Raw genomic sequence first — 24,841 nt, forward strand, 5'->3', positions numbered from 1 at the left:
TGCTTTGGGACTAAGGGAAATACCAAAGCTAAGGAAATTTCACAAATCACAGAACCAGTGACATATGTCAGTCCCCCGGGGCCACTGGTTTATGTAACCTTGGAAACAGCATGGTTGTAATACCTATAATGTACCTTTTACATACGTCAGAGGGAAAGCAAAGAAATACCTAGAGAATACTTTACAAAAAAATAAACAAAACCCCCCACTACATTCCCTGAGTGCACTAATATACCTCAGGGTATATATGAAGTCCTCAAAACTCATTTTATCAAATATTTATCCTGGCAGAGAATACAATCAAGTTACTAATGAGAAAACTCTGAAGGAAATAGACATGGAATCTACATAAAGGCTCTCGTGAAATTTACATTATCACTTGATCTTAACCCCACAACTCATTTGTTGTAAATTTTTATGCACATAACAAGGAGTGAAGGCCACCTGCTTCAACTAGTCAAACAAGGAGACTGCATGTTAGGGGCCTGTTTGACGGTGTTCATAAATACAGATGAATCAACTGAGAAAAGAAGGGAGCCACTGGACCCTAATTTACAATTAACAAAAAGAAGGGAAGAAGCTTTGTTCCCTTGGGAACTCAGAATTTAAAGTCACTACACCAAGACCTGAGGCCATTGCTCAGAGACGACAGGTCAAGACGGTCCTCATCATTGCTAAAGAGTAAAGTGTCAGAGTTGCAGACTTGAAATCTTAGAGCTGGAAGGGGCTTGAGAACCCAGTGTATGGGGCAGGGAGGTGGAAATTGAGGCTCAGGGAGATTTAAATGACTTACTGGAGATCAAGACTAGACACTTCCAGCCAGGGCTCTTCCACAACTCCACTGCCCCCTCACTCCTGAAACAGCCAAAGGCCAGGGGGGTCATCGAGTATTAACCAGCAGACATCAAGCATACCTGTTACTTGAAATAACAAATCACCCCGATTCCCGGAATCCAGTGGAAAAAGTAAAATACTGAGTAGAGAAAGCACAGGTAACACCAAGTTATCAGAGAACCACCAGGAATGAGCAGAATAGGGAGGGCTGTTACAGGAACTGACCTTAAGCAGTTAGTCACGGCAGCTGGTAGAAGTCTCAGTTCAGCTGTTTTCTCTTGGCCTGAAGTCACCGGAAAGGTGGCCGGGCGAGAAGCCGGATGTGCAGCGGGGAGAGCCAGTACAACTGAAGCCTGCAAGCAACACGGTGGGCCCAACATCCATCTCACCAGAACCCCGCTGGCCTCTCCTCGGAGCCTGCGTCCTCCCTGCTGCAGATGACCTGAAGGAGCCAGTCACACCTGGCCTGCGATTTGGCAGAGCAGCGGGCCGAGTTCGGAGGAGCTGGGGCGCTGGAGAAGCTCTGGGCCCAGCTGCTGTCCACTGGACCCATGAAATGTGCATGAGATGCAACATGGCCCGACCCATGGCAACTTCCAGCACTAAGCCTGGGCCTGGCATTATTTCCCTAACAAGTGACATGCACGCTCCTCTTGTGGCCAAACCTAACTGGAAATAAACAGGGAAGGGAATTCTGGGTAACACAGTACAGACAGTCCTTGGGTTACATCGGACTCAACGTACATCGTTTTGCGGTTACGGCGCCATTTCCCATATATATATATATATATATATATATATATATATATATATATATATATATAAAGTTGTCATTTCAACGTATGTACATATGTGCTTTATGTTTTTTATTATTTACCACAAGTAAAGGTCAGGAATTGTTATCTTTCTTTTAATTTTCTTTTACTGTTTCACTTCATTACTGCTGTGTATGTGCTCCATGTGAGTGACGTAGGTGCTTATGGAGGTGGGTTCTGAATTATGGCGGAAGTCACGTTACGTTGCCGTAGGAACGGATCTCCAGCGTAACCTGAGGACCTTCTGTATAAGTTAGCCAAGGGGACAAAATTGTGAAACTACCACACACCATAAATATCGAATTAACTAGTATTCTTTAAAAATACATTCTCCTCTGCTGCTCTCCAATAAATATCTATTCAGGACTGTAATCTAAGTTAATGCCATGTTTTGTCTAATTCATTTTACTATGAAGTAAGTGCAGTGAGGGTGATGGCACCTGAGCTCTTTATCCAGCCCTGTAGACAACAACCCCTTCCTTCTCTGAAAGCTACAGCACGTCCTTGTGTTCAGAGCTGGGTTCTGTATTCAACAGGAACTCAAAAGAGGACAATGATGGTGATGGCTTTAAAATGCCACTTACTGTCAGTCCAGGTGAAGGGAATATGAGTGTTCCTTGTATTGTAATTTTCTGCCAGTTTAGAGATTTAAAAAATGAAGTTAGAAAAAAAAAAATAGTACTGAGAGTAGGTGGGACCTAGTATAGCCATGTTAAAATGTATTGTGAAATTATAATATTAATATAAAAGACAGCATGAAAGAGTATGCAGAGAAAGATCAATAGGCCAGGTAGGGCAATGAGTATTAACCAGCTGACAGTTAGTGGCATTTTAAAGCCATCACCAGCATTGTCTTTTTTTTGAGTTGCTGTTGAAGACAGAACCCAGCTCCAAACACAAGGACATGCTGTAGGTTTGGGATGATTAGAATAAGTTTAGTATGTGAAAGAAGGGAGTGCTGCCCATCAATGAAGGGAAGATACGTTACTCAGTCATTAAGATCTGACCACCCAAAAGGCATTATGATGACGAGCTTCTTTCATCGGTGTGGCCCCAGCGAGCTAAGGGCATAGCTCCCGCTCCCAGCTCACTGCTTCGTGTTCCTCCACGGGTCCCTCAGACCACTCCACCTCCTCAGGCTGACGTCTCCACCCACCTTCCCAGTGCCCAGGAAGGCAGAAATGGGTGCTGGGGGCATCCTGGGAAATAGATAGATGCAACCTGGCCTCTTCTCTGGGCTCTGGTTTTCAACTTGTCTTCCTGACTCAGAGGGAATGAACAATTTTGATATTGTTTTGGTCCTTAGAAAATCCTAGAAAATGTTGGTGTTTTCCTATGTCTGAGTTTTTAAAAAAATTTTTTTTCCCGCATAGCTTAGAATATTCCTGTTTCTTCTGTCATTCAGAATATAGTCCTGAATACTGTCCATTCTGGACTATATTGTACTCCATTGATCTTTCTCTGTTTCAAGCTCTTTATGTCCTACAGTTTATTCTGGGTTCTATGGACCTTGCAAGATAGTACCTCATTACAATCCAAGATTTAAAAAACTGTAAACTCCAAGAAGCAGGTAAAGTTTGCCTGGGATATGCTAAGTTAAGTGAGATCGGCATTCATCTTACAAACATACCGAAGGCTGTTTCTGACATTGAAGAAACCCCTCAGGCTTGGAGGAGTAAAGGGAGCACGGTGAGTCCTGTACGACATCCTGGCCCAGGGCTTCCCTTCCTTCCCATCTCTGACTCAGTTCCCCTGCCTGGACCTGTTCCCAAATCCCATTCCTTTGCTTCTTCAGTTTTTCTTCCATTTGAACATTTATGACATGCAAAGTACTGCACGAAGTAGCTCTGGTTACTCAAATTGCTTCATTTTCTAAACTCTCAGAAATCAGCATCATTCTGAGTTTACTGTCTTCAGAAAAGAAGGGTAGGGACGCTGTGGCCATTTCCACCTCCCCGGCACAGGGTCTGGCACATCTGATGGCGCCATGAACACCTGCTGAGTGAGTGCTGCCGGGTGTCCAATCAAAGCCGGCCGCGCCACACGTCTGCCAGGCCAGTGAAACAGATGCTCGCTAGAACCTTGTTACACAAACAGGCGTCCTGCAGTGTCAATGTAACAAAGAGAAACTGAGCTGTGCATCAGGAACCCAGTTGTCAGTGGGAGATGAGCTGATGAGGGTGTAGAAAGGGAGTTGCCAGTTTCCGATGACAACACCATAAGCTGGCACACACCAACACTGTTTCACTGGGGCAGGAAGAGGGCGCCCGCCAAAAGGCCTGTGGGTGGAAATGGGGTAGGAACAGTAACAACACACAGGCCCGGATTAAATTAGTTCTTTATGCTTACAACCCATAACCCAGAGCCCTGACAACATTTCATGGAGGCATCAAGGACAGAGCTCCTTAACACATTCCTCCCCTTCGCTCCACATCTTCACTCCACAAGCCAGACTAAATAATATACACTCTCAATTTAAAAAAGCTAAACAAAATAAAAATAACTTCCAACGCAGAGTTCTGGAAAGAATTCCTAATAAAACCGTTCTGACTTCAGGTACCACTGAGAACTAGTTTGGTTCATTTTGCAAAGGAAACTGCATCAAGGAGAGGGGGAGGTAGGGCAACATGAGGTCTTCAGGCCAGCGGGCTGCCGCACAGCCCCTTCCACCAGCTCCGAGCCCGGTCACAGCGTCCGACTTTGGTTCCAAATGTCCTCAGGGTACTGGTGGCACCAGGCGCTGTCCCCAGGGAACACCTCCTGGCCGGAGGGGGGAAGCCGCTACAGCTTGAGCTCTCGGTCCGGCTTCATGCTGAAGGGCTCCAGCCGCTCGCCCTCGGGCAGCATGCTGTTGAGCCTCTCCATCAGGGGCACGGTCTGGTCTATGCCCATCTGGATGCGGCGGAGGATGGCGGACATTTCGTTGACTTTCTGGATCTGCTCCGCGTATTTGGCATACCGTTTCTGGCGCTCTTGCATGAAGCTAAAGAGAGTCTCTACAGAAAGGTCCATCTGTAGAAGGAAAGGAAGTGAAATGCATTAATCTAGTTCAAGTCCTCTCTGGAGCGTCGGGTGGTCAGCGCTCCATGGAGGCACAGAGTCCCTCGGGTCAGGGGGGAGCCGGCTAGCTTGAGGGGAAGCAAGCACTGGGGGATTGAAAAACCTTCATAAAAAAAAAACTTTATCAACTGCAGCCCTAGAGCCATCATTACAGGGAGACTAAGAGATGACTGTCTCAGCTCTGTGTTTTGGGAACGTGAGCCATTTATACCTCGTTGAGACTCTGGGATTTCTATCTCGATCTCTCTACATGAAAGAATCCTGGGCTCAGAAATCTGACAGACCAGGGTCTGAAGCTGGCTCTGCCACGTGGGTTGATAATAACTATGCTTTCTATCTCAAGGCCTTCACCTGCAAGCAATGGAACAAATTCAGGCCTGCACGTTGCTGTGAGGGTGAAATAACACCTGCAAACGCATGTCGCACAGGACTCGGGGGGCACGGAGGTGCTTTAAACCTCACTCTTCATTCTCCCTCTCTTCCCTGGTGGCTTTCCCTGCCAAGACCGAAATGCCACCCACGGCTCAAGTCCATGCCCTACGAGGCAAACGGTAAGGAGCGCTTCGTGTATCCTCTCCCCCAGTTAAACAAACTCGAGGCTCCGGCTCCCCTTCTGTGACCTCTTTTCTTCCCCTCGTGAAGTTCTTTGGAACCTACCATCTGGATGAAGTAGGGGCAGGGAACCTCCAGCATGTCCGGTGCCTGTACCCCCTCCTCTGAGTAGACCCCCACATCCTCTCCCTCCCAGTTTCCTCCCCCGACCAGTGAAGAAACAAATTACCAAAGACTCACACTGCTATCCCAGAGTTCAAGTGCTACGGCTGCCCATGTCATCTATCCCAGGAGCACGCCCCTTCCCAACCACAATCATGTCAAGTGCTGGCATTCCATCAAGCTACCTCAGAGCCTCTGCAAATGTGTGACCAAAACAAAACTAACTAACTAACTAACTAACTAACTAACTAACTAACTTACATCGAAGAGACCAAAGCTAACTCTAACAAAAAAGAACCAGTTCTGTTTTTACACTGTGGACAGAGGGATGGTGTGAGAACTCAGTGCTTGATTTCTGGGTTGGTTCCTCCCTCATTCTCTAATGCCTAGGGGACAAAAAGACAGCTAGTGGGACGGGGTGCAAGGAGAAAACAAAAACCATCCAAGTGGGAAACTCCAAATAATGTGGAAACAGCTTATACTTTCAGAGGGTTTTGTGCAACCCCACTTAGTCACTCAGCACTCTGGAGGTAGTGAGCAGGTAAATTATTGCCTTTCCAGGGCGGCGATTCAATCTAACACTGAGACACACTCCACTTCTGAGAGACAGCGGGAGATGGGGGAGCCAGTTGGAATCCTCACAAGAACCAGCCCGGTCCTGGGATCGCATTTCACTTGACAGGGGCATCCCATCCCCCAACTCCCAATGCAACAGAGTAGACAGGCACATGAGTTTATCATGTCTAAGGCCCTTGGCAATCAGCCCATTCCCCCTGATATTTACTTGATCAGACAGTCTTTACGACCATTTTAGCAAGGTGTTCGCTTAATAGTAATGTGTAGTACGTCCCTACACATTTCCACATCCAGCTGGGGCCCATGTTTAATGTAGCCACAGCTTTAGTTCAAAGCCACATCATGTTTCATGCTTAGGTGAGAATACACACTCAAGCATGCTATTCTTACATGCTTACAGTTTGGCTTTCAAGAGCCAATTGCATAACAGTCCATGAAAGAAAAAAAAAACTTAAGGTTGAATGACCTCCAAGGTCTCAGAACGACAGAACCAAGCCTAGAACTCACATCTCCTCAGTCCAGCATCTTCCTTTTACACGTATTTCCCAAGCAAGAGAGTCCCCCACTAGTGTACATGAGATTGTAGTTGGTACGTGAAATTTCAGTTGGTACATGGCTTGGCATTGAACAATGTCAAAGTACATGATGGAAAAAGTCATTGCCTTTTAAATCCTTTCCCATTCTTTCTGATTGCTACAAGAAAGTCTCAATTTGGTGCAAGTAGGACTTTAATACCTGGAAAAGTATAGTAAAATTGGTGATACCTATTTCTTTTGTCCTTTTCTCTCTTGAGGCAACACTGTTCCTGATCCCTAATCCCTGTCCCTGTCTTTGTATGGTTAATGAACCCCAGTGCAGACTTATTCTAGCACATCTGACGTGAGTTTAGGCAGTAAAGTCACTATCTAATGCAATTCTGGATCTTACCATTGTGACCATCTGGGACTTATCCTTGCTCACCTTTCCTATTTCTACTTTTGGAACAAAGATTCTAGAAGCATAAACAGACACGTGTTGAGTACTACAGAGTGAACATGCAAGATCATAGGGATATAGATACTGAGAACCAAAACTATTCACACCCACACAGCTTACTGTGTACATTAATATGACGTTTCTTTTCCACTGTCTTTGTTAACATAACTTTACTATTCCAGGAAACTCAGGCCGAGAAAGAGAAATGTTGCAAATAAGTTTGTTACAGGAACTTCCAGAAACATCATTTAAATGTTAAAAAAAAAAAAAAAGATTTTCCAACACAGAGAATGCCTGTTTATTCTCCACAACCCTTTCCTTGAAAACCTTGCTTTGCAGTGACTAAGTTCTAGTCAGTGGATGTATATGTGGAGGTTGCCCGTGGCACTGTTAGCTGGCACACTCTTTGTTCTCCTCCTCCTCTTCATCCTTCCTTCACTCTGCTGTTGCCGGAATGTGGATGCAGCCCCGTTAGACCACAAGAATAACTAAGGTCACATCACTGGTTTGGCAGAGCAGAGAGCTAGAGAAATCTGGGTCCATGAGGACTTTTGTGGCTGAGAGTAGTACAAGGCATGGAAGAGAAGCATAAACTTCCATTCTATATAAGCCACTGTAATTTCAGATCTCTGTAACAGCAGCTGAATTTAATCTTTAACTGATAGACATAAATGAGGTAAAGTCCCTGCCCTCAAGGAACCAAATATTTACTCTCAAACTCATATTTAAAACCTTGTCCTACATATTCATACGTGTTTTTTTGTGTGTGTTTTTTGTGGCAGTACATTTCAATGGACAGGTGAAAAAGGAGGTGAGATTACTTGTGGGTATATCTGGGGGCTTTACCAAAACATTAGATTTTTGCAGAATGTGCTCAAATTTGTTCCCTATATAGATGGGGCAGCCTATTTGCCCACCTGGTCAGTCCACTGCTGGATATGGATCCAAAATATCAGCAAATCAAATCCAGCAGTATACGAAAGGGTAATGCATCCTAACCAAGTGAGGCTTATCTCAAGGATGCATGCTTTTACAGCATCTGGCAGTCAAAGTAATCTGCCATTTCAACAGAATAAAGATTAAAAATCATAATCATTTCAATTGATGCAAAAAAAGCATTCAACAAATTCAATTGTTAAAAATTTCAGCAAACTAGAAACAGAACAACAGCCCTCAATTGATAAAGGGCATCTATGGAAAAGCTACAGTTAGTGGTGAAAGACACTTTCCCCCCTAAGATCAGGAACAAGGATGCCCACTCTCATCACTTCTATTCAACATGGTACTAGAGGTAAGAAATTTCATAAATAAGGGCAGAAAGAAAGGCTGACATTTGAGGTATCCAAACAGACACACTGTATCTCTGCTGTTATGACTCATCTCTATTACACCATCGTCAAGGCTTTCACAGTCACTCAGATGGCAGTTCACCACTGTGTGTTTTTGCTGACAAGTTTTATTTGTGTTCTGAATTTCTGCTACTGAAAAATCTTACCACAGAGTCACATTACTCATCCCAAAGTTTCCTGACAGAAACACTTCACACTACGTAATAACTGAAATCACTACTTGCCTACAAGTCCTTCCTTGTGTTTTTATGTTCAGCCATGACAATGAGTAACTATTACCACCGTCTTGTGTTACCCAACATGGTAAAATATAAATATATATGTGAATGTGCATGTGTATTTTTTTAAAAAAACATTTTGAAAGCAGACAGAAGAGCTTTAGCATCTTCTCCAATGAGAGTACACAGCTTAAATTCTTTTGTTACATAAAATTTCCTGATAAAGTAAGCTTTGATGCTGGTTTGGGACAGGTGGGTCATCCTAATGAAAGATGCCTACATGCTTAATGTGATTTCCTTTTCAAACTAAAGGTAATTTCTTCAAAGTAGTGATACATTTTACAAGGGCGTATAGCTTTAAGTTAGAAAAGATGCACAATCCAATAATAAGAGAGCCTCATGTAGATATTGTACAAGATGGCCAAAGTAAGTTTAATAACTTTTTTATGGGTCAAAGGAAAAATGAGCAGGTAAATTGTGTTCCACAGTTAACAAAATTCAAGTCTATATGATCGATAGATTGTTGCTTTTCCTATCCCTAAGTTACTTGTGTTTACATGAAATGCTAAAAACAAAAAAGACCGCTTAAGGATTTAAGGAGACTATGTTAAAAAAAATCACACACCTTTACATCCTTTAGAAGTAATGTCCAACTTTTAATGTGATGTCGCTCAGTTAACTTAAGCCTCGAGGTCAATTTTATTTGATCTCAATAGATAGTTCACTTTCTCTGTGCTCATTCTACACCTAAATTCAATTTAAGAACATGAGCTCCTGGGGAGGCGGAGGCCACGGTGAGCCAAGGCCAGCCATCCAAGGGCTATCTGTCCCCCTTCTCACATTCTGAATCCTGCCCCAGTTCTGTTCCTCCCTTGCACAGGCAACCCCTCCCTGTGCTTCAAATGTAACAAATAAACAGTGACATACAATTCTGTTCTTTTATTCTAAGATTTTTTATTTTTTTTTATTTTTTATTTTTTTAGCTAAAGGGTTAAAAGGAAAAATGACAATTCATCCTGTTTTGTAGCTATCTAAATAATCAATTCTGGGGCCAGTATCAATCTGTAGGACTTGGCCATGCCTCAAATGCCTATTTGGAGATAGACATATTACTGATTTTTAGCAATGTAGGTTCATCCCCACCCTAAATCCTTGACATGGCTAATAATTCATTACCATAAAAAGACAGAAGGCTAACAGAAACAAAGGGTACATGAAACAGACTGACAGCTGTGAGGGAGGTGGGGACTAGATGAAACAAGGTGAAGGAATTAGTCAAACAACATAGACACAGACACACATACAGACCATGCTGTGGTGTTGGCCAGAGGGAAGGGGAGTGGGCTGGGTGGAGGTGGGCAAAGGGGAGGTGGAAATGGGGACATCTGTAATAGTGTCAACAATAAAAAAAAGTTAAAAAAAAAAAAGCTTGAATTTAAGTTCTACTCGTTGTATGACAAATCACAAACTGAGTCTCAGCTTCTACTTTTTTAAAGTGGTAATAATAACACCTGTCATCCATCCTTCCCATCTCACAGTAGTGTTATAAAGATTATAAATGAGAGGATTTATACAAAAGCAATGTAAAAATAGAAGAGAACTAATAACAAATTCCATGGAATGGCCAAATCTGCTTAGAGATTTGTTTTTCATAATGCTAAAATGAAACTAAGAAATTCTCAGATTATACCATATGACCTCATTCAAAGAAAAATATCCACCAACTGATGAATGGATAAACAAAATGTGGTCTCTTTTTATACAATGGAATACTATTCAACCACTAGAGGCCCAATGCATGAAATTCATGCAAGGGGCTCAGCCCTCGCAGCTGCAGCGGCTTGCCTTGGCCTAAGGCAACTGCGGCGCCTACCTAGGCCCTCGCAGCTCCTGCTTCATCTGGTCTAATTAGCGTATTATGCTTTTATTATTATAGATAACTAGAGGCCTAGTGCCTGAAATTCGTGCATGGGTAGGGTCCCTAGCGGCTGCCGGCTGGGGCATCCCTTCGTACACGCCTTGGCCTGGCGCCACCTGCTCACCTGCTCCACCATCGCACTGCAGTCCTGCTTGCATCGGGGCCCATTGGGGTTGGTAGTGCCTCCACTGCTGCCCACTGCCAGCACCGTGTCACCAACGCCTGCCATGTTCCGCATCACCCCCTGGTGGTCAGCACATGTCTAACTCCCACCCATAGGGACAATTTGCATATTAGCCTTTTATTATATAGGATAAGGAATGCAACTGACAACATCTGCAACAAATGCAAGGCTGCAACATGGATGAGCTTTGATAGCATCATGCTAAGTGAAAGAGGTCAGACACAAAAGGCCTCATATGATTATGTCTATATGAAATGACTAGAACAGGCAATCCACAGACGTAGAAAGCAGATTAGTGATTATTGTGGGATAGGAGAACAGGAGATGGGGAGTGATTACTAACTTATGGGGGTTTCTTTTTCGGGTGATGAAAGTGTTCTGGAATTAAGACAGTGGTGTTGGTTGCACAACTACATGACTATACCAAGAACCTACACTATAAAAGGGTGAGAGGTACCTCAGAATCGAGATCTCAGCCACCTCCTGGAACCTTCTTTGCCTATATGTATAGTAAACTGACTCCATAATGACCACTGAGGTGAGAGAAAGAGAGACAGAGAGAGAGAGAGAGAGAGAGAGAGAGAGGCTGCCTCCTGCAGGCACCCAGAACAGGCCAGGGCTGGGGATCAAATCACAACTGAGGTACACGTCCTTAACTGAGGTACGCACCCTTAATGTTCTCTGGGGTGCCTCTCTCTGACACAATGGGCAGGTGTTTTCATTAACTGCATCACAGACCAATTGTCACCAATTACCCCACACTGTACATGTTGAAGCTACCCTGTTTCTGAAGACAACAGTTTGCAATGACAGCTTACAAGAGTAAACTCTTGCTATTTATTTTCATATCACACCTTTGGCAGATAAAGCACACAAGAAGGGTAACTTCTCTGGAAAATCTCAGTCCATATGGTCTCAAAAACAAAAACTGAAATCCACACTAGTGGGACTGTGTCTTTAGTAATCTATGTACGTCACATTGGGAGACTGGGTAGGCAGAACCCAGTCTAAATCCATCGGTAATTCCCTAGTTATTTTAATTACTGTAATAAAATAATGTATAGCAGTTATAACTACTATAAATTATCTATTAAATGTTAGGCATTGTACTATGTACTATACCTATATTATCTTTCTTCCTCTCAACAATCCTATAAGGAAAATATCATTCTCCTAGTAGTGATGTGGAATTGGGGATTCAGAGATCACAAAATGTGCCCAGAGTCACACAGCTAGCACTAGCAGTGAGACCAGAATTTAAACCCAGGCCTCCTCACCGAATCTTTGCCTATCTTTTCTACAGCGCTCATTAATTCAAATGTCAATTCATTTCAGTGAAATACATACCATGTTGAGCAATGTGTTCAATATGTTTTCGAAATCCTTAATAGATGAATTTAAATGGCAACTTTCAGTTTTCAAGTGCAGTGAAAGAAGACTTTTGTTTTTAATTTAACCACCAATATTTAATTTCTTAATAACAAAAACAAAAAATTACCAGACAAATTATAAAAACAAAACCTGAGAGGAGATTAAAGGGATAGACTATCTATTAGCAGATCAACTTGAATGACATTTTCACTGGCAAAGTCTGTTGGCACACTTTGTACTCTGACATTTCACTTGTACAAGCATTTCATGATTCTTGACTTCACGAAGGGGGCTTTGAACATAGAACTTTAGAGCGGCAAGGGTCCTGAGGGAGCATTTGATCCCACCCCTCTCACTTTACCAGATGAACTCCAAAGTGGTTAAGTATTTGCCTAAGTCTACACAGCCCGTGCTGCCAGAGCCAGGGCTGGACTCCGCATCTCCTGAGTCCAAGGGCCACCACACGACATTCCTGTCAGCTATCCCATGCACTAAGCTGGCCAGTGACATTTCCCTTCCTGTAGTTAGTTCTATCCTGTCGGATGAATGATAACTGTGTGTGAAAACTGTGATCTAAAACAATGTTTTTCAATACACCATTTCTGGACATAAGGAAAACAAAATATCTACTACAGATTAATGTCAAAGTCAAACGATAAGGTCAAAACAAACACACATCTCCATGTCCATGAGGAACAGAACCTGCTCAGGTGGACCTAGATCTGCAACCAGGAAGCTATCGGTCAAAACTGCGTGCAGTTTCTGCTTCCCCTGGAATGACATAAGCCTTCTCCAGCTCCTTGTTAGTTTGCCATTTCCTGTTGCTCAACGGCAAACAATGGGCAGACTGTCGCCAGTGTTTTCATTAATTACAACACGGCTGAATGGTATGGGTTACCACATAGTGGACATTCTGAAGTGATCCTGTTTCCTTTGTTCAAACAATGTGTCTGTCTCAGCAAAGGAATCTTCAAGAGAACCAAGAGCTACCAGGACCTCGGGAATTTGAATTGCATCACCTCGTCCCAATTATTATTTTATGACTTGCCCAACTTCCCCTTATGCCTTCTTACCCCTGGCAGTGATGTCTAGGCAAGGAGGTGGGAAAGAAACCTCAAAACCTTTAATCAGTTCCCAAAGCTAACTATGTTAGGCAGATTCCCCTCTCCCTTGAACAACCCCCGCCCAACCCCTCCCCACCCCCCCGAAAAGGGTTAGGGAGGGACACTGAAAGGCAGAACATCAGGAAAAGAAAAAGATAAGGGTAGACAGAAGGCTGGCTGGAGGGCAGAAATCCCTCTCCCCCCTCCCCCTTAGGAGAGCTTTCCCTGGACTCTATGAAGACATTAGTCCAGGGCACTCTGACACCTCAGATCTTCTGAGTCCTTGACAAGTTCCCTTTCTGCTTTCTCTCTAATTACAGATCCCCTCTCTCTGCCTTCCTTCCAGAGTGGGACTGGGGAGGTATGACGCCCCTTGGCACAGGTCTGCTCCCTGGCTCCCCTGACTGCCCCTCTCCGTCCACCTCCATGACTACCACAGTCCTCAGAGATCCCTTCACAAGAGTCAGCGACAGGGAGTGTAGAAAAGGTAGCCTCAGCATAGGGAGAGCTGGCATCTTAAAGATGTAAATGTGGGGTCGTCGTCAAGGTTATTGTTTAAAGGGGGGCTGCATCCTATAAGGATCACTTTTGAAAGATAAACATACACTGTGAAACCAGGAAGGAAATATGGTAAAGGGATATTGGGTCCGGGAAAGTTAGCATTAGGTACAAACATGGAGAGAAGCTGGCAAGTAAAAACCCTTGCATGAAGAATCGAAGAGAAAGAAAAAGAACTGCCGTAGGAAGCACTTGGAGTCTCCAGTGTGGGTTTTAGGTCTGGGTTGTGACCCAGCTCCACTATTTAACAACTGTGTCACCTTGAATGGTTGCCCTTTTGGGTCCCTGAACCTTGGTTTCTTTATCTGTCATACACAGATGATAATGTATGTAACATGTCCATTCCAGACCTGGCACACGGTAAACATGTAAAAAATGATGGCTGCATTATTACTACTACCACTTCTACTTCCTTAGGGGATGTGTGTAGAAGCCATGCTGGCAGATGGAGTGGGTGGATGAAGAAGAAAACCTGGGAGCCACATCAGTGACCTGGACTCCCCTTCCCAATGCCAGGACCCAAGGGAATCAAAAGTAAGTCTGTATGACCTCAGTAACCCATTCAATAGTTTAAGACTGAGCTGAGGTGATTAAACAGTGTAAAACTGGATTAATTATGTGCTTTACAATTCCCTTACTTAGGCACCCCAACTCTCCATGAACACAACCCCTTTTCTGACTCAGAGGAGGGAACAGGCCTTGTATGTGGTGTGGCGATCAATATTTTACAGCTGAAATCCTCTAACTTATGCCTAAAGAACAAACAGGCGACACCAACTATGAGGAGGAGATGATGATGATGATGATGACACTAAGATACTATGTTGGTATCCTGTATCTCACTTGACACAGAGTTTGTGCTCCTAAGCCCTGTGCCAGATGACCTATCCTGACATGGAAGAGCCTGACCTCTGAAGTCCACAGGCTCCTACTGTCACCCATGCAGAGAGCTGACGCTCATCATCACTACACAAACTCACCCAGCAAACATTTCCTGAGCACTAGGGGAGAAATGAGGCAGGAGACCCCTTTATTTTCTAATTTATTGAGTTTAAAGGGAGAGGAATAGAAAGGGGAGGCGAGGGGGGGAGAAGGAGGGATAGGGAGAGGGGGTGGGAGAGGAAGAGAGAGAGAGAGACTAATTTGTCATTCCACTTATTTATGCATTCATTGGCTGCCTCTTGTATGTGCCCTGACCGCAGATTGAACCCTTGGTGCATAGGACTGATGCTCTAACCAACAGCTACACGGCCAAGGCCAGGAGATGCCTTCTGAAATCAATGGGAACGATAGGCTGCTGGCTATACTGATGGGAGTACAGGATTCATCAGGCAGAGATGAAGAGCAGATTCTAGCAGCAGGCAGCATAGTAGAAGGCATGGGCAGGAGTGGAGACCAAGAAGCAGTCTGACTTTAGTGGATCTGGAGGACTACAACTTTGATTATTAGAAGACTAGAGGCCTGGTGCATGAATTCGTGCACAGGTGAGGTTCCTGGGCCTGGCCGGGATCGGGGCCAGCTGGCCAGGGTTGGTGGTGGTGGACAGACAGTGGGAGGTTGGCTGTGGGAGTGCATTAACCAACAGGGGGCAGCTCCTGTGTTGAGCATCTGCCCCCTGGTGGTAAGTGCACGTCATAGCAACCAACTGACCAGTCGTTCGGTTGACCAGTAGTAAGGGTAGCTTAGACTTTTATATATATAGCCTTTACTTTGGCCCCACTCTCTTGCCCCTTCCAACAACTGGATGCTATGAGCAATGTGGTCTTTGGGTATGGCAGAACCACAGAAGGGAGGATCCTGGAATCCTGAATTCAAAGGAAGAGAGTCACCTAGTAACCAGAAGCACCAACCTTGAATATGAGCAAGAAATAAACTTATGTTGTATTTGAGCCATTACACATCTCTGAGTCTAATTATAGATGCAGTATAGCCTACCCCACCTAATACAACTCTCATAACCTTTACTTATTCTAATAAAAGAAAGTTTATATTGAAATAATTGCAGGATATATTAAATTCTTCACTTAACAAACATTTATTAAATGTTCCTATGTGCCAGGCATTGTTCTCAGCACTGCAGCAATGCTCAGATTTGCAAAAATTCCTTGTTTTTCTTCCCTGAAAGAGATACAGGACAGGGAATATCTTTCCCCAGCCCTATTCTGATTCTATAACCCATGTGCCCTTAATACTGCTTACTAGCTGGCTTACGGATACCAGTTACTCTGTCATTGCTCACAAGAGAGGCAGCTACATGGAGCTTCTTACATGCCCACTGTGGCAGACTGAAAACAAGATGGGGTGGGAGAGGATCAGGGGCTCTAGCTCCTGGCACCTGCAGCCAGTACTAGGAAAGCTGGCAGCGCCAGCTGTCTAGGGGCATGTCTAGGGCAGGCGAACTGGGGGGAAATGGGGCTGCTGTTCACACATACTCATGTGTCAGTATCCAGAATCTGAACGGAGTTAAATCTCAGAGCAGTCTAATAACTAGGCTTTGCTCATGCCTCGCCAAAAAACACAAGCCTACATTTCCAGAAGGTGAGTAATAAACTTGGTTGGGCCCTCCTCCAGGATCTGTGCCTTTTGGCGGGGCAGTGCTGCTTTGCCGGAAGTGTGGGGCCAGGCGGAAGGAAGTAGTGTATGGCAGACTTACAGCCAGAAGCAGCCCAATCCCCACCTCTACTTCCTACCACCCAAGGCACCAGTTGTATTTCCTACCAAGAAGAAAGGTTGCCCAAAGGACAAACGGGGGTGGAGGGCACTATAATTACATTGTAAGGTCTCAACCTGAATTTTACACCAAAGTCACTTGTAAGATAGAAAGGGAACCCAAAACTGTCTTGAAATGCCTTGCACCTCAGTATTTCAGCAAAAAAAAAGCCCAGTATCTCAATGCTCTTAGCAAAATTTATAGTTTTAATTAAACACTTCCAGTCCATTTTATAATCTGAGGTCAAACATGCAGCAACCAATGCCAGAATGTGTTTAAAAGTAGCAACAGAAATCTAACAATGATGTCACTCATTTCTGGATAATAAAGACCATTATAAACTTATGAACAAAAATAGATACAGAGGCAGAGCTGCCTCGAACAGACTGTCAAACTACAGCAGGAAGGCCAGGGAGGGTGGGAGGGCAGGAGGGGGGTGGGTAAGAGATCAACCAAAGGACTTGTATGCATGCATATAAGCATAACCAATGGACATAAGACACTGGGGGGTAGGGGAAGCCAGGGGATTGTCAAGGGCGGGGGGGGGGGGGAAGGAGACATATGTAATACTTTTTGTAATACTTTAAGCAATAAAAAAATAAATAAAAAAAAATAAAGATTCACAGTTTAAGGTGATAGGCAAAGAGTTTCGCCCTGGCTGGTGTGGCTCGGTTGGTTGGACTGTTGTCCCGTACACAGAAAGGTCTCAGGTTCCATCCCCTGTCCAGGTGTGTACAGGAGGCAATAGGTGTATCTCTCTCACATCAATGTTTCTCTCCCTGCCCCCCCCTCTCTCTAAAAATCAGGAAAAACGTATCCTTGGGTGAGAATAAATAAATAAGTACATAGTAACAGCCTCACCTAACCAATGGTTCACAAAACCAGGCTTTTACCCGAAGGAGGTCAAAATGAATGCTAATACCAGTTCAGACACCGATTCTCTGCAACACTGTGAGCAGTGGATTAACCTTGATCAATCTCTCCCTGTTTCATGGGAGGAGGCATGGCACAGAAAGTCAGGTCAGACACTTGGAAGATGGCTCCAGCTAATTCTTAAGTATCACTGTATTGTCAACAGAAAGAATCCCTGCCTAGCTCTGTGTACTGACTCCTGAAAGGGCAGCCCACCCCTTCAAACACCAGTTGAATGCCTACTACATGAAAAGGAAAATAAAATGAAAGGTCCCAAAGAAGTAGACATTAGCATAGTAAAGCAGAAAAGAGCCCTGGAATCAGAGAGACTCAACTAATATCATCTCTTTTTTTTTAATATATTTTATTGATTTTTTACAGAGAGGAAGGGAGAGAAATAGAGAGTCAGAAACATTGATGAGAGAGAAACATCGATCAGCTGCCTCCTGCACATCTCCCACTGGGGATATGCCCGCAACCCAGGTACATGCCCTTGACCGGAATCGAACCCGGGACCCTTCAGTCCACAGGCCGACGCTCCATCCACTGAGCCAAACCGGCCTCGGCATCAACTAATATCATCTTAATCATTACCTTAGAGATCAACCTTGGGCAAGTCCCAAATAAACTCCAAGGGTCTTGGTTTTCTTTACTTGTGCAATGAAAGAACTAAATTAGAGAAACTCTAGGGTCTCTTTATAACCGTATGTGATCACATGACTTTCTAAGGAATGCAACTCTTACCTGTTCATCTGAACTGCCCCTTCAATGCTTCATATTAGTTTATGCTAAAATAGCCTGCTTATCAACACACATAAGAATGACAAACACCGAGACTATCAGAATCATATCATGAATTTAGTTTCAAGGCCTTTAGGCAAGCACATAACAACTGTAACAAAATAGCCCTAGTGACTTTATCGTAGTTAAAAGGCATTCTAATTTATTTACACATTGATAGCTACTAGAGTGAGACAGAGCCACGATCTAGGTCAGTGACAAGAACGGCTCCAAATGTCTCAGCCGTGTCTTCCTGGGCTGTGGATCTGCCACCAGCCTTCCCTCCAGCCTCCCCGGCCCCGGGGAAAAGCACCCACATTAGGAGGACACATGCTTCCTTACCTTTCATTTAACCCTAATTTCAATGACAGATGTGACCTAGAACTGAAAGTGTCTGCCTGTCAACTCGAATCCTTAAGCAGAAATGATGGGATCTCCCCAAAAATCACCTAAATGGTGAGTGATATACCCACAGCCTAGAGGCCAAGGACTAATCATGTGTGGTCATCCAGTCTCACATTTCTCGTGACCCGTGTTCCCTAGGCACCAGTTTGCTACTCACAAAGCAGAATGAACAGTTACATTTACTACAAAAATTCCAAAAATTGCATATATATGGCATGAAAGGAATCATGCAGGGATTCAAGGAAACCAGAATGAGCTAACTATTAAGTTCTTTATCACACTTGATTATTGAGGGTATTGCTTAAAATTAGCCACTATTTAGGCTGCTGCTGTATCAAGAAACTTCATATGGGCCAATTCATGGCAATAAGGTTAGGCTTTTCTCTTTAAGTGATTTATTTATATTTAAAACAAATAATAAGAGCTAACACTCCAGTATTTACTACATGGCAGACATGGTCCTAGGTACTTAACATAGGAAAACTTGTTTAATTCTCACAAAAACCTTACTGACATGGATACTATTCTTATCCCCATATAACAGGTAAGGGAACTGAGGTTTAGAATGATTAAGTAACTTGGCTAAGGTCACAGAGATAGTTAGAGGCAGTGCCAGGACTTGAACCTGGGCAAGGAGGTTTTGGAGTTTGCACTCGGAACCACTACGCTAACTCACCCAAGGATACAAGGTAGAGGTTTTCCCCTCAGCTGAGCCTCTGTGGTTCCCAGTGCTCACGGCTGTACTACTCCCCGGTGGTCACTCCCAACAAATGCCCTCCCCTCTTCTTCAGAGAGAATACACAGGCTCCTCAGGTGTGACTGATCTGTACCAGGTATCCTCTTTTTATAAACCTACCTACAGCCTTCCTTTTCTCTCAAAATAAAGAACCCCATGGCTCTAAATCCTATCCTCTCTTGTCCCCTCAGGGATCTTGCTGTATGAATCCCCTTTTTATCTTTCATCTTTTATCTCTTCTGTCTCTCCCCCCTTAATTGTAAACATGTTCAAGTATACCACCTACAAAAAAATAAAAATAACACAAAAGCTCCTTTAATCTTCATCCACTTTTAATTCCGTAATTTTGGCCACGGTCTCACTCTGTGACCCTGGTTAAATTGCTTACTTTCTCTAACAGGCTTGAATTTCTGCATCTAAATAATGATGGCACTAGACCAAAAGGTCTCCAAGTTCCTTCCGACTCCAACATTCTGTGGTTCTTAATGTAGAGAAGCTTTCTTGGACCAAGTTTAGTTTCTTTACTGGCCCCCTGAAGCCCCAAAGTTAGTTTTCTTCTGAGACTGTCAAGCTGTTTCCCAGTCAGCAATGCTCTGCTCTTTCTCTTCATTCATTTCCCGAATCCTGGTTTTCCTTTAAGACCCAGCTTGAACCTCACCTGTTCGTGGATTGCCTGATCTTTAACTCTTAGAGAACTCCAATCATAAACCATAACTGAGTACTCTCCATCGACAGTGCCTTATCCTTCATATTACTGTTCCCTCACCTAGGTAGTGCTCAGTGAGCAGGGACTAGGTCACATTCCTCTGTAACCCCTAAAGGACCTCACACTAAGTAGGTCTGCAATAGCTGCTCAGCAGTGCGAGCTGGCTGACTGAGCGGCCATCCTGCAGCCATTAAGAAAACTATGGTCAGTGTCTATTACAGGAGTCCCTGATTGTGAAGGAAGACCATCTCTATCTTCCACTTCTCTTGCATACACACATATATAAAATACTAGAGGCCCGGTGCATGAAAATCATGCACTTGGGGGGGGCCCTCAGTCCAGCCTGCACCCTCTTGCAGTCTGAGAGCCCTCGGGGGATGTCCGGCTGATGGGGAGTGGCCTGAAGCCGTCAGTTGGACATCCTTGGTGCTGCCACGGGGGGGGGGGGGGGGTGGGGTGGAGATGTTCCCACCACCACCGCTGCACTCGCCAGCCGTGAGCCCAGCTCAGGGCTTCTAGCTGAGCAGTGCTCCCCTGTGGGAGTGCTCTGACCAACAGGGGGCAGCTCCTGAGTTGAGTGTCTGCCCTGTGGTGGTCAGTGCATGTCATAGTGACCAGTCGTTCTGCAGTTCAGTCGATTTGCATATTAGCCTTTTGTTATATAGGATAGAATAAACTTGCTTAATTAGAACTGCTTTCTGATGTAGCTAAACTTTTTCCAGCCCAGTGAAGCACCCCAACTTCTCTTTCAGGTAATTGTCAGAAACACAGCAGTAAATATCAACACGAAGCAGATTATTACTGTAGATCATGCAGGGAGAACAAAGGGTAAAATATTTAACTGCAGCAGTGTTTGACTACATTCAGAAAACCTGAAGTCATTTTCAAGGTCCACCATTTCTCACTTCTTTTCAGTCGGTCAAGTTTCTAAACTTTCTAAATCTCCATTTTCCAGCTAATGAAAAGAAAATAGGATTCTACCAAGTCTCCTATCTACCTACTCCAGGACTTCTGAGGATCAAATGAGATGAGACATGGGAAAATGCTTCACAGACATTTGGTTAAAGTGTAACATGTTTGCACCTAGCTATAAAGCAAGTCATGTTCCTGGGCTGAAGAAATTCCAAGGAGGCTAGTCGACGCTAGGGAGAGGAAGCCGGACGTTGATACATGACGTCATTACCTGGCGCCCACAGCCACCATTTTGGGCTGGGCTGGGCTGAGCTGTGGGCCGCATTTTGTGCCGTGGGGTCTTGGCAGCGGCGGCTGCAATTTGGTGGGCTGTCACTACAAGGTGGTGTTGGGGACTATGTCCCACTTGGGGGAAGCCGAGTGTTGCTTTGCCGGCACCAGGTCCATGGTGCTGTTTCTTTGTATATGGCCAGTGTAAGTCATAGCATCTGCCCCCTGGTGGTCAGTGCATGTCATAGCGACCGGTCAGACTTGGAGGGACACTTAGCATATTAGCCTTTTATATAGAGAGATTTGTCATTCAAGAGCATCATCCACATTTAGCAACAGGCAAGCTTAGCTAACTCCTTGATTTTCTTTAATTTGAATCAGACTAGGACATAGCCATGTTTCCCTTTGACCCAAACTTAAGTGATCACAAGCCCTGTAACTTTATAGGCCGCTGGGTAATGTGGGCTCCACACTTCCACTAATACACATGCTCCATGCTTATTAAGTTCCCTCACTTTACAACACACAGAGCACTATGTTACTTCCTCACTCTGGCAATCAAGTTTCCAGGAAACATCTGGAATAATATCAGAGAGTTGGTATTTGATCAAAACTACATCCTCAACTTTATTCATTTGGAAATGACTAATTTCAACCCTTAGGTTTGAACTGAGCACAGATGGATGTGTGTTTCAGGAGTTTGCCAGCACTTTCCAACAGAAACAACAAACCATCAATGAGAACTCTGAAGCAGTGCCCACCTCCTCCGCTCTAGGAGAACTGTGAGGTACTGCACAGCACTGTGAGTGCGGTTCCGGGTTTTCCAACAATCCTGGGTAACTGCTGATGACTCAAAGTGAACCCCATAGTTCCTCAAACAGAATTAGCTCAGCTTTATTGTTTTATTGAATGCTCCAGAACACTGGTTCTCAACATTGGTTACGGATTCTAGAATACTTTCTATTTATTTATTTAAGTTTTTAAAAAATATGTTTTTATTTATTTTAGAGAGACAGGATGGGAAAGGGAGACAGATAAAACATTGATGAGAGAGAAACATGGATCAGCTGCATCCCGCATGCCCCCTACTGGTGCATGAGATGATGCCCCACCAATTGAGGAACACCAGCCAGGTGTTTTTTCAAAAAATTGTTTATTGATTTTTTCTACTTTTAGAAAGAGGGAGAGGGGAGAAGGAGAAAAAGAGAGAAAGAAAGAAAGAGAGAGAGAGAGAAACATTGATTTGTTATTCCACTGATTTATGCATTCATTGGTTGCATCTTGTATGTGCCCTGACCGGGGATTGAACCCACTACTTTGGTGTATCAGGACGATGCTCGAATCAATTGAGCTACTAGGCCAGGGCCTCTATAGAACTTTCATAAACACCAGTGCTCAGCTTCCTCCCTTCCTCACGTACCACCATTTAAAGATTTCAAACTAACTGGTTTAGAGTGAGACTTATACATCAGTATTTTCTTAAAAAGCACCTCAGCTATGCTGAGTGAAGGTATTATTTTAAATATATTAGGTATGATAATAGCATTGTGGTTGTGTTTTTTAAAAGGAGTTCTTCATTGGTGGAAAAACTGGTGAAATTCAAATAAGGTTTTTGTTTAGTTAATAGTATTGTAGCAGTGTTAATTTCCTGGTTTTGATCATTGTATTTAGGATTCTGTAAGATGCTCACTTTAGAGCAGCGGTTCTCAACCTGTGGGTCGCGACCCCTTTGGCGGTCGAACGACCCTTTCACAGGGGTCGCCTAAGACCATCCTGCATAGCAGATATTTACATTATGATTCATAACAGTAGCAATATTACAGTTATGAAGTAGCAACGAAAATAACTTTATGGTTGTGTCACAACATGAGGAACTGTATTTAAAGGGCCGGAAGGTTGAGAACCACTGCTTTAGAGGAAGCTGTGTGAGGGGTATACAGGAACTCTCTGAAGTACAGTTGTGACTTTTCTCTAAGTCTAAAATTGATTCATATTAAAAGGTTTTAAAAAAAGAGTTCTTTACTTTTAAAGATACATAACTTAAATATTTATGAATGAAATGATATGCTTGAGATTTACTGCAAAATAGACCAGTTGAGGAGGTGACAGGGAGTGGGTAGGGTATGGGTGGAACAGGAGTGTTGACATGTTCATGCCTGTAGTAGGTGGGCACTGAGTACATGATGGTTTACAGTATTTATCTACTTCAGGGTGTGTGTAAAACTTTCCATCATATATACTGAAGGGAAAAATTCCCAGGTGATTCTGACACATATTCGGAGCCAAGAAACACTGTTGCGAGTCTTGAAAATGTATAATGAGAAGCTCTGTGTTGTACTACCAGCTACAAACTACTTTACCCAGCTCTTTAAAAATGAGCTATCAATCTTTCTTACTACACTTTCCTAAACTACAGAATGACAGATATGGATTAGAGGATCTTTCAAAAAGAAAACAAGGATGGGAGCATGAGTGTGCCGTGGGGGGGGGGGGGGGGGGGGAGGTTGAGGGTTAATGGGGGGGATGAGGACACTTAATAAAAAAAAAAAGAAGCATTAAAAGTTGTATTTTTCTAAAGTCGTCTCTCTGAAAGTTAATGTCACAGTTAATTTCTAAGACAATAGTAAAAAATGGTAAAGTCTTTCTTATGTGTACAAGAGCATTTCCAAAGAAGTTTCTTTAAAAATGCTACTTCTATAAGATGTTAATAGATGTTACCTAATATAAGGGTTCTGAGATTGGAAAAAAAAAAAGTTTGAATAGTGCTGGTTTATTGTAAGATTCCTAAGAACTTTTAGCAAGAGAATATGCATTGTGACTTTTCCAAGGTAGTGATGGAATATGCAAAAAATTTGATCTTCCTTACATGAATTAGTGCTATAGAACTTATTTTGGAAACAGTCCTGTAGATCAGTGATTTCCAATTCCCAGGTAATGGAGAATGGCTGCAGAATCACTTGGTAAACTTATTAAAGTAATGATTCACAAACCACAACCTAGACTATTATGGGGACAAGAGAACTCAGTATTAAAACAAACAAAAACCCAAGTGATTCTAATGCAGTCATGTTTGGGATTGGAAGCTATCCTATCTAATAAAAGAGTAATATACAAATTAACTATCGCTTCGCGATAAAGATGGCAGTGCCCATAGCCAATAAGGAGGGAATATGCAAATTGACATGACAAAGATGGTGGCACCAGCCGGAACCACGGAGCCAGCCAGAGCGCAGGCAGGAAGACTTGGCTTCCTGGTAAGCCGGCTGGAGAGCAGGAGGGAAGGCTTGGTGATCTGGGTCACTGGGCCAGGAAGCCAAGCCTGGCTGGGGAGCAGGGAGCGGGAGGGAAGGCGACCAAGGAATGGGGCTAGGGGCAATCAGGCCAGGAGGGGAGGGCAGTTGGGGGTGATCAGGCCAACAAGAGGGGCAGTTTGGGGCAAGCATGCCAGCAGGGGGGGCAGTTGGGGGCAAGCAGGCTGGCAGGGGGGGCAGTTGGGGCTGAGGAGGCCAACAAGAGGGGCAGTTTGGGGCAAGCATGCCAGCAGGGTGGGGGGGAGTTTAGGGCAAGCAGGCCGTGGGGGGGGGGGGGCAGTTTGGGGCAAGCATGCCGGCAAGGAGGTCAGTAGGGGGCGAGCAGGCCGGCAGTCAGACGTCCCCAAGGGGCCCCAGATTGGAGAGGGTGCAGGCTGGGCTGAGGGACGACATTCTTGCCCCCGTCCCATGAACGAATTTCGTG

The 24,841-nt window shown here is 44.1% G+C and overlaps 1 protein-coding gene across 1 annotated transcript in view; it reads right to left on the reverse strand.

Annotated features, from left to right (window-relative positions):
• Positions 1 to 3,975: 3,975 nt before the first annotated feature.
• BORCS5 (BLOC-1 related complex subunit 5) overlaps positions 3,976 to 24,841 on the reverse strand; it is a 74,775-nt gene continuing 53,909 nt past the window's right edge. Inside the window, exon 4 of the mRNA XM_081082462.1 lies at positions 3,976 to 4,661. Coding sequence (XP_080938588.1) covers positions 4,431 to 4,661 — 231 coding nt within the window. The 3' untranslated portion in view covers positions 3,976 to 4,430. The remainder of the gene's footprint in view (positions 4,662 to 24,841) is intronic.

Source organism: Myotis nattereri (assembly GCF_964212035.1).
Source record: "Myotis nattereri genome assembly, chromosome: 2".
In the NCBI taxonomy this organism is placed as follows: domain Eukaryota; kingdom Metazoa; phylum Chordata; class Mammalia; order Chiroptera; family Vespertilionidae; genus Myotis; species Myotis nattereri.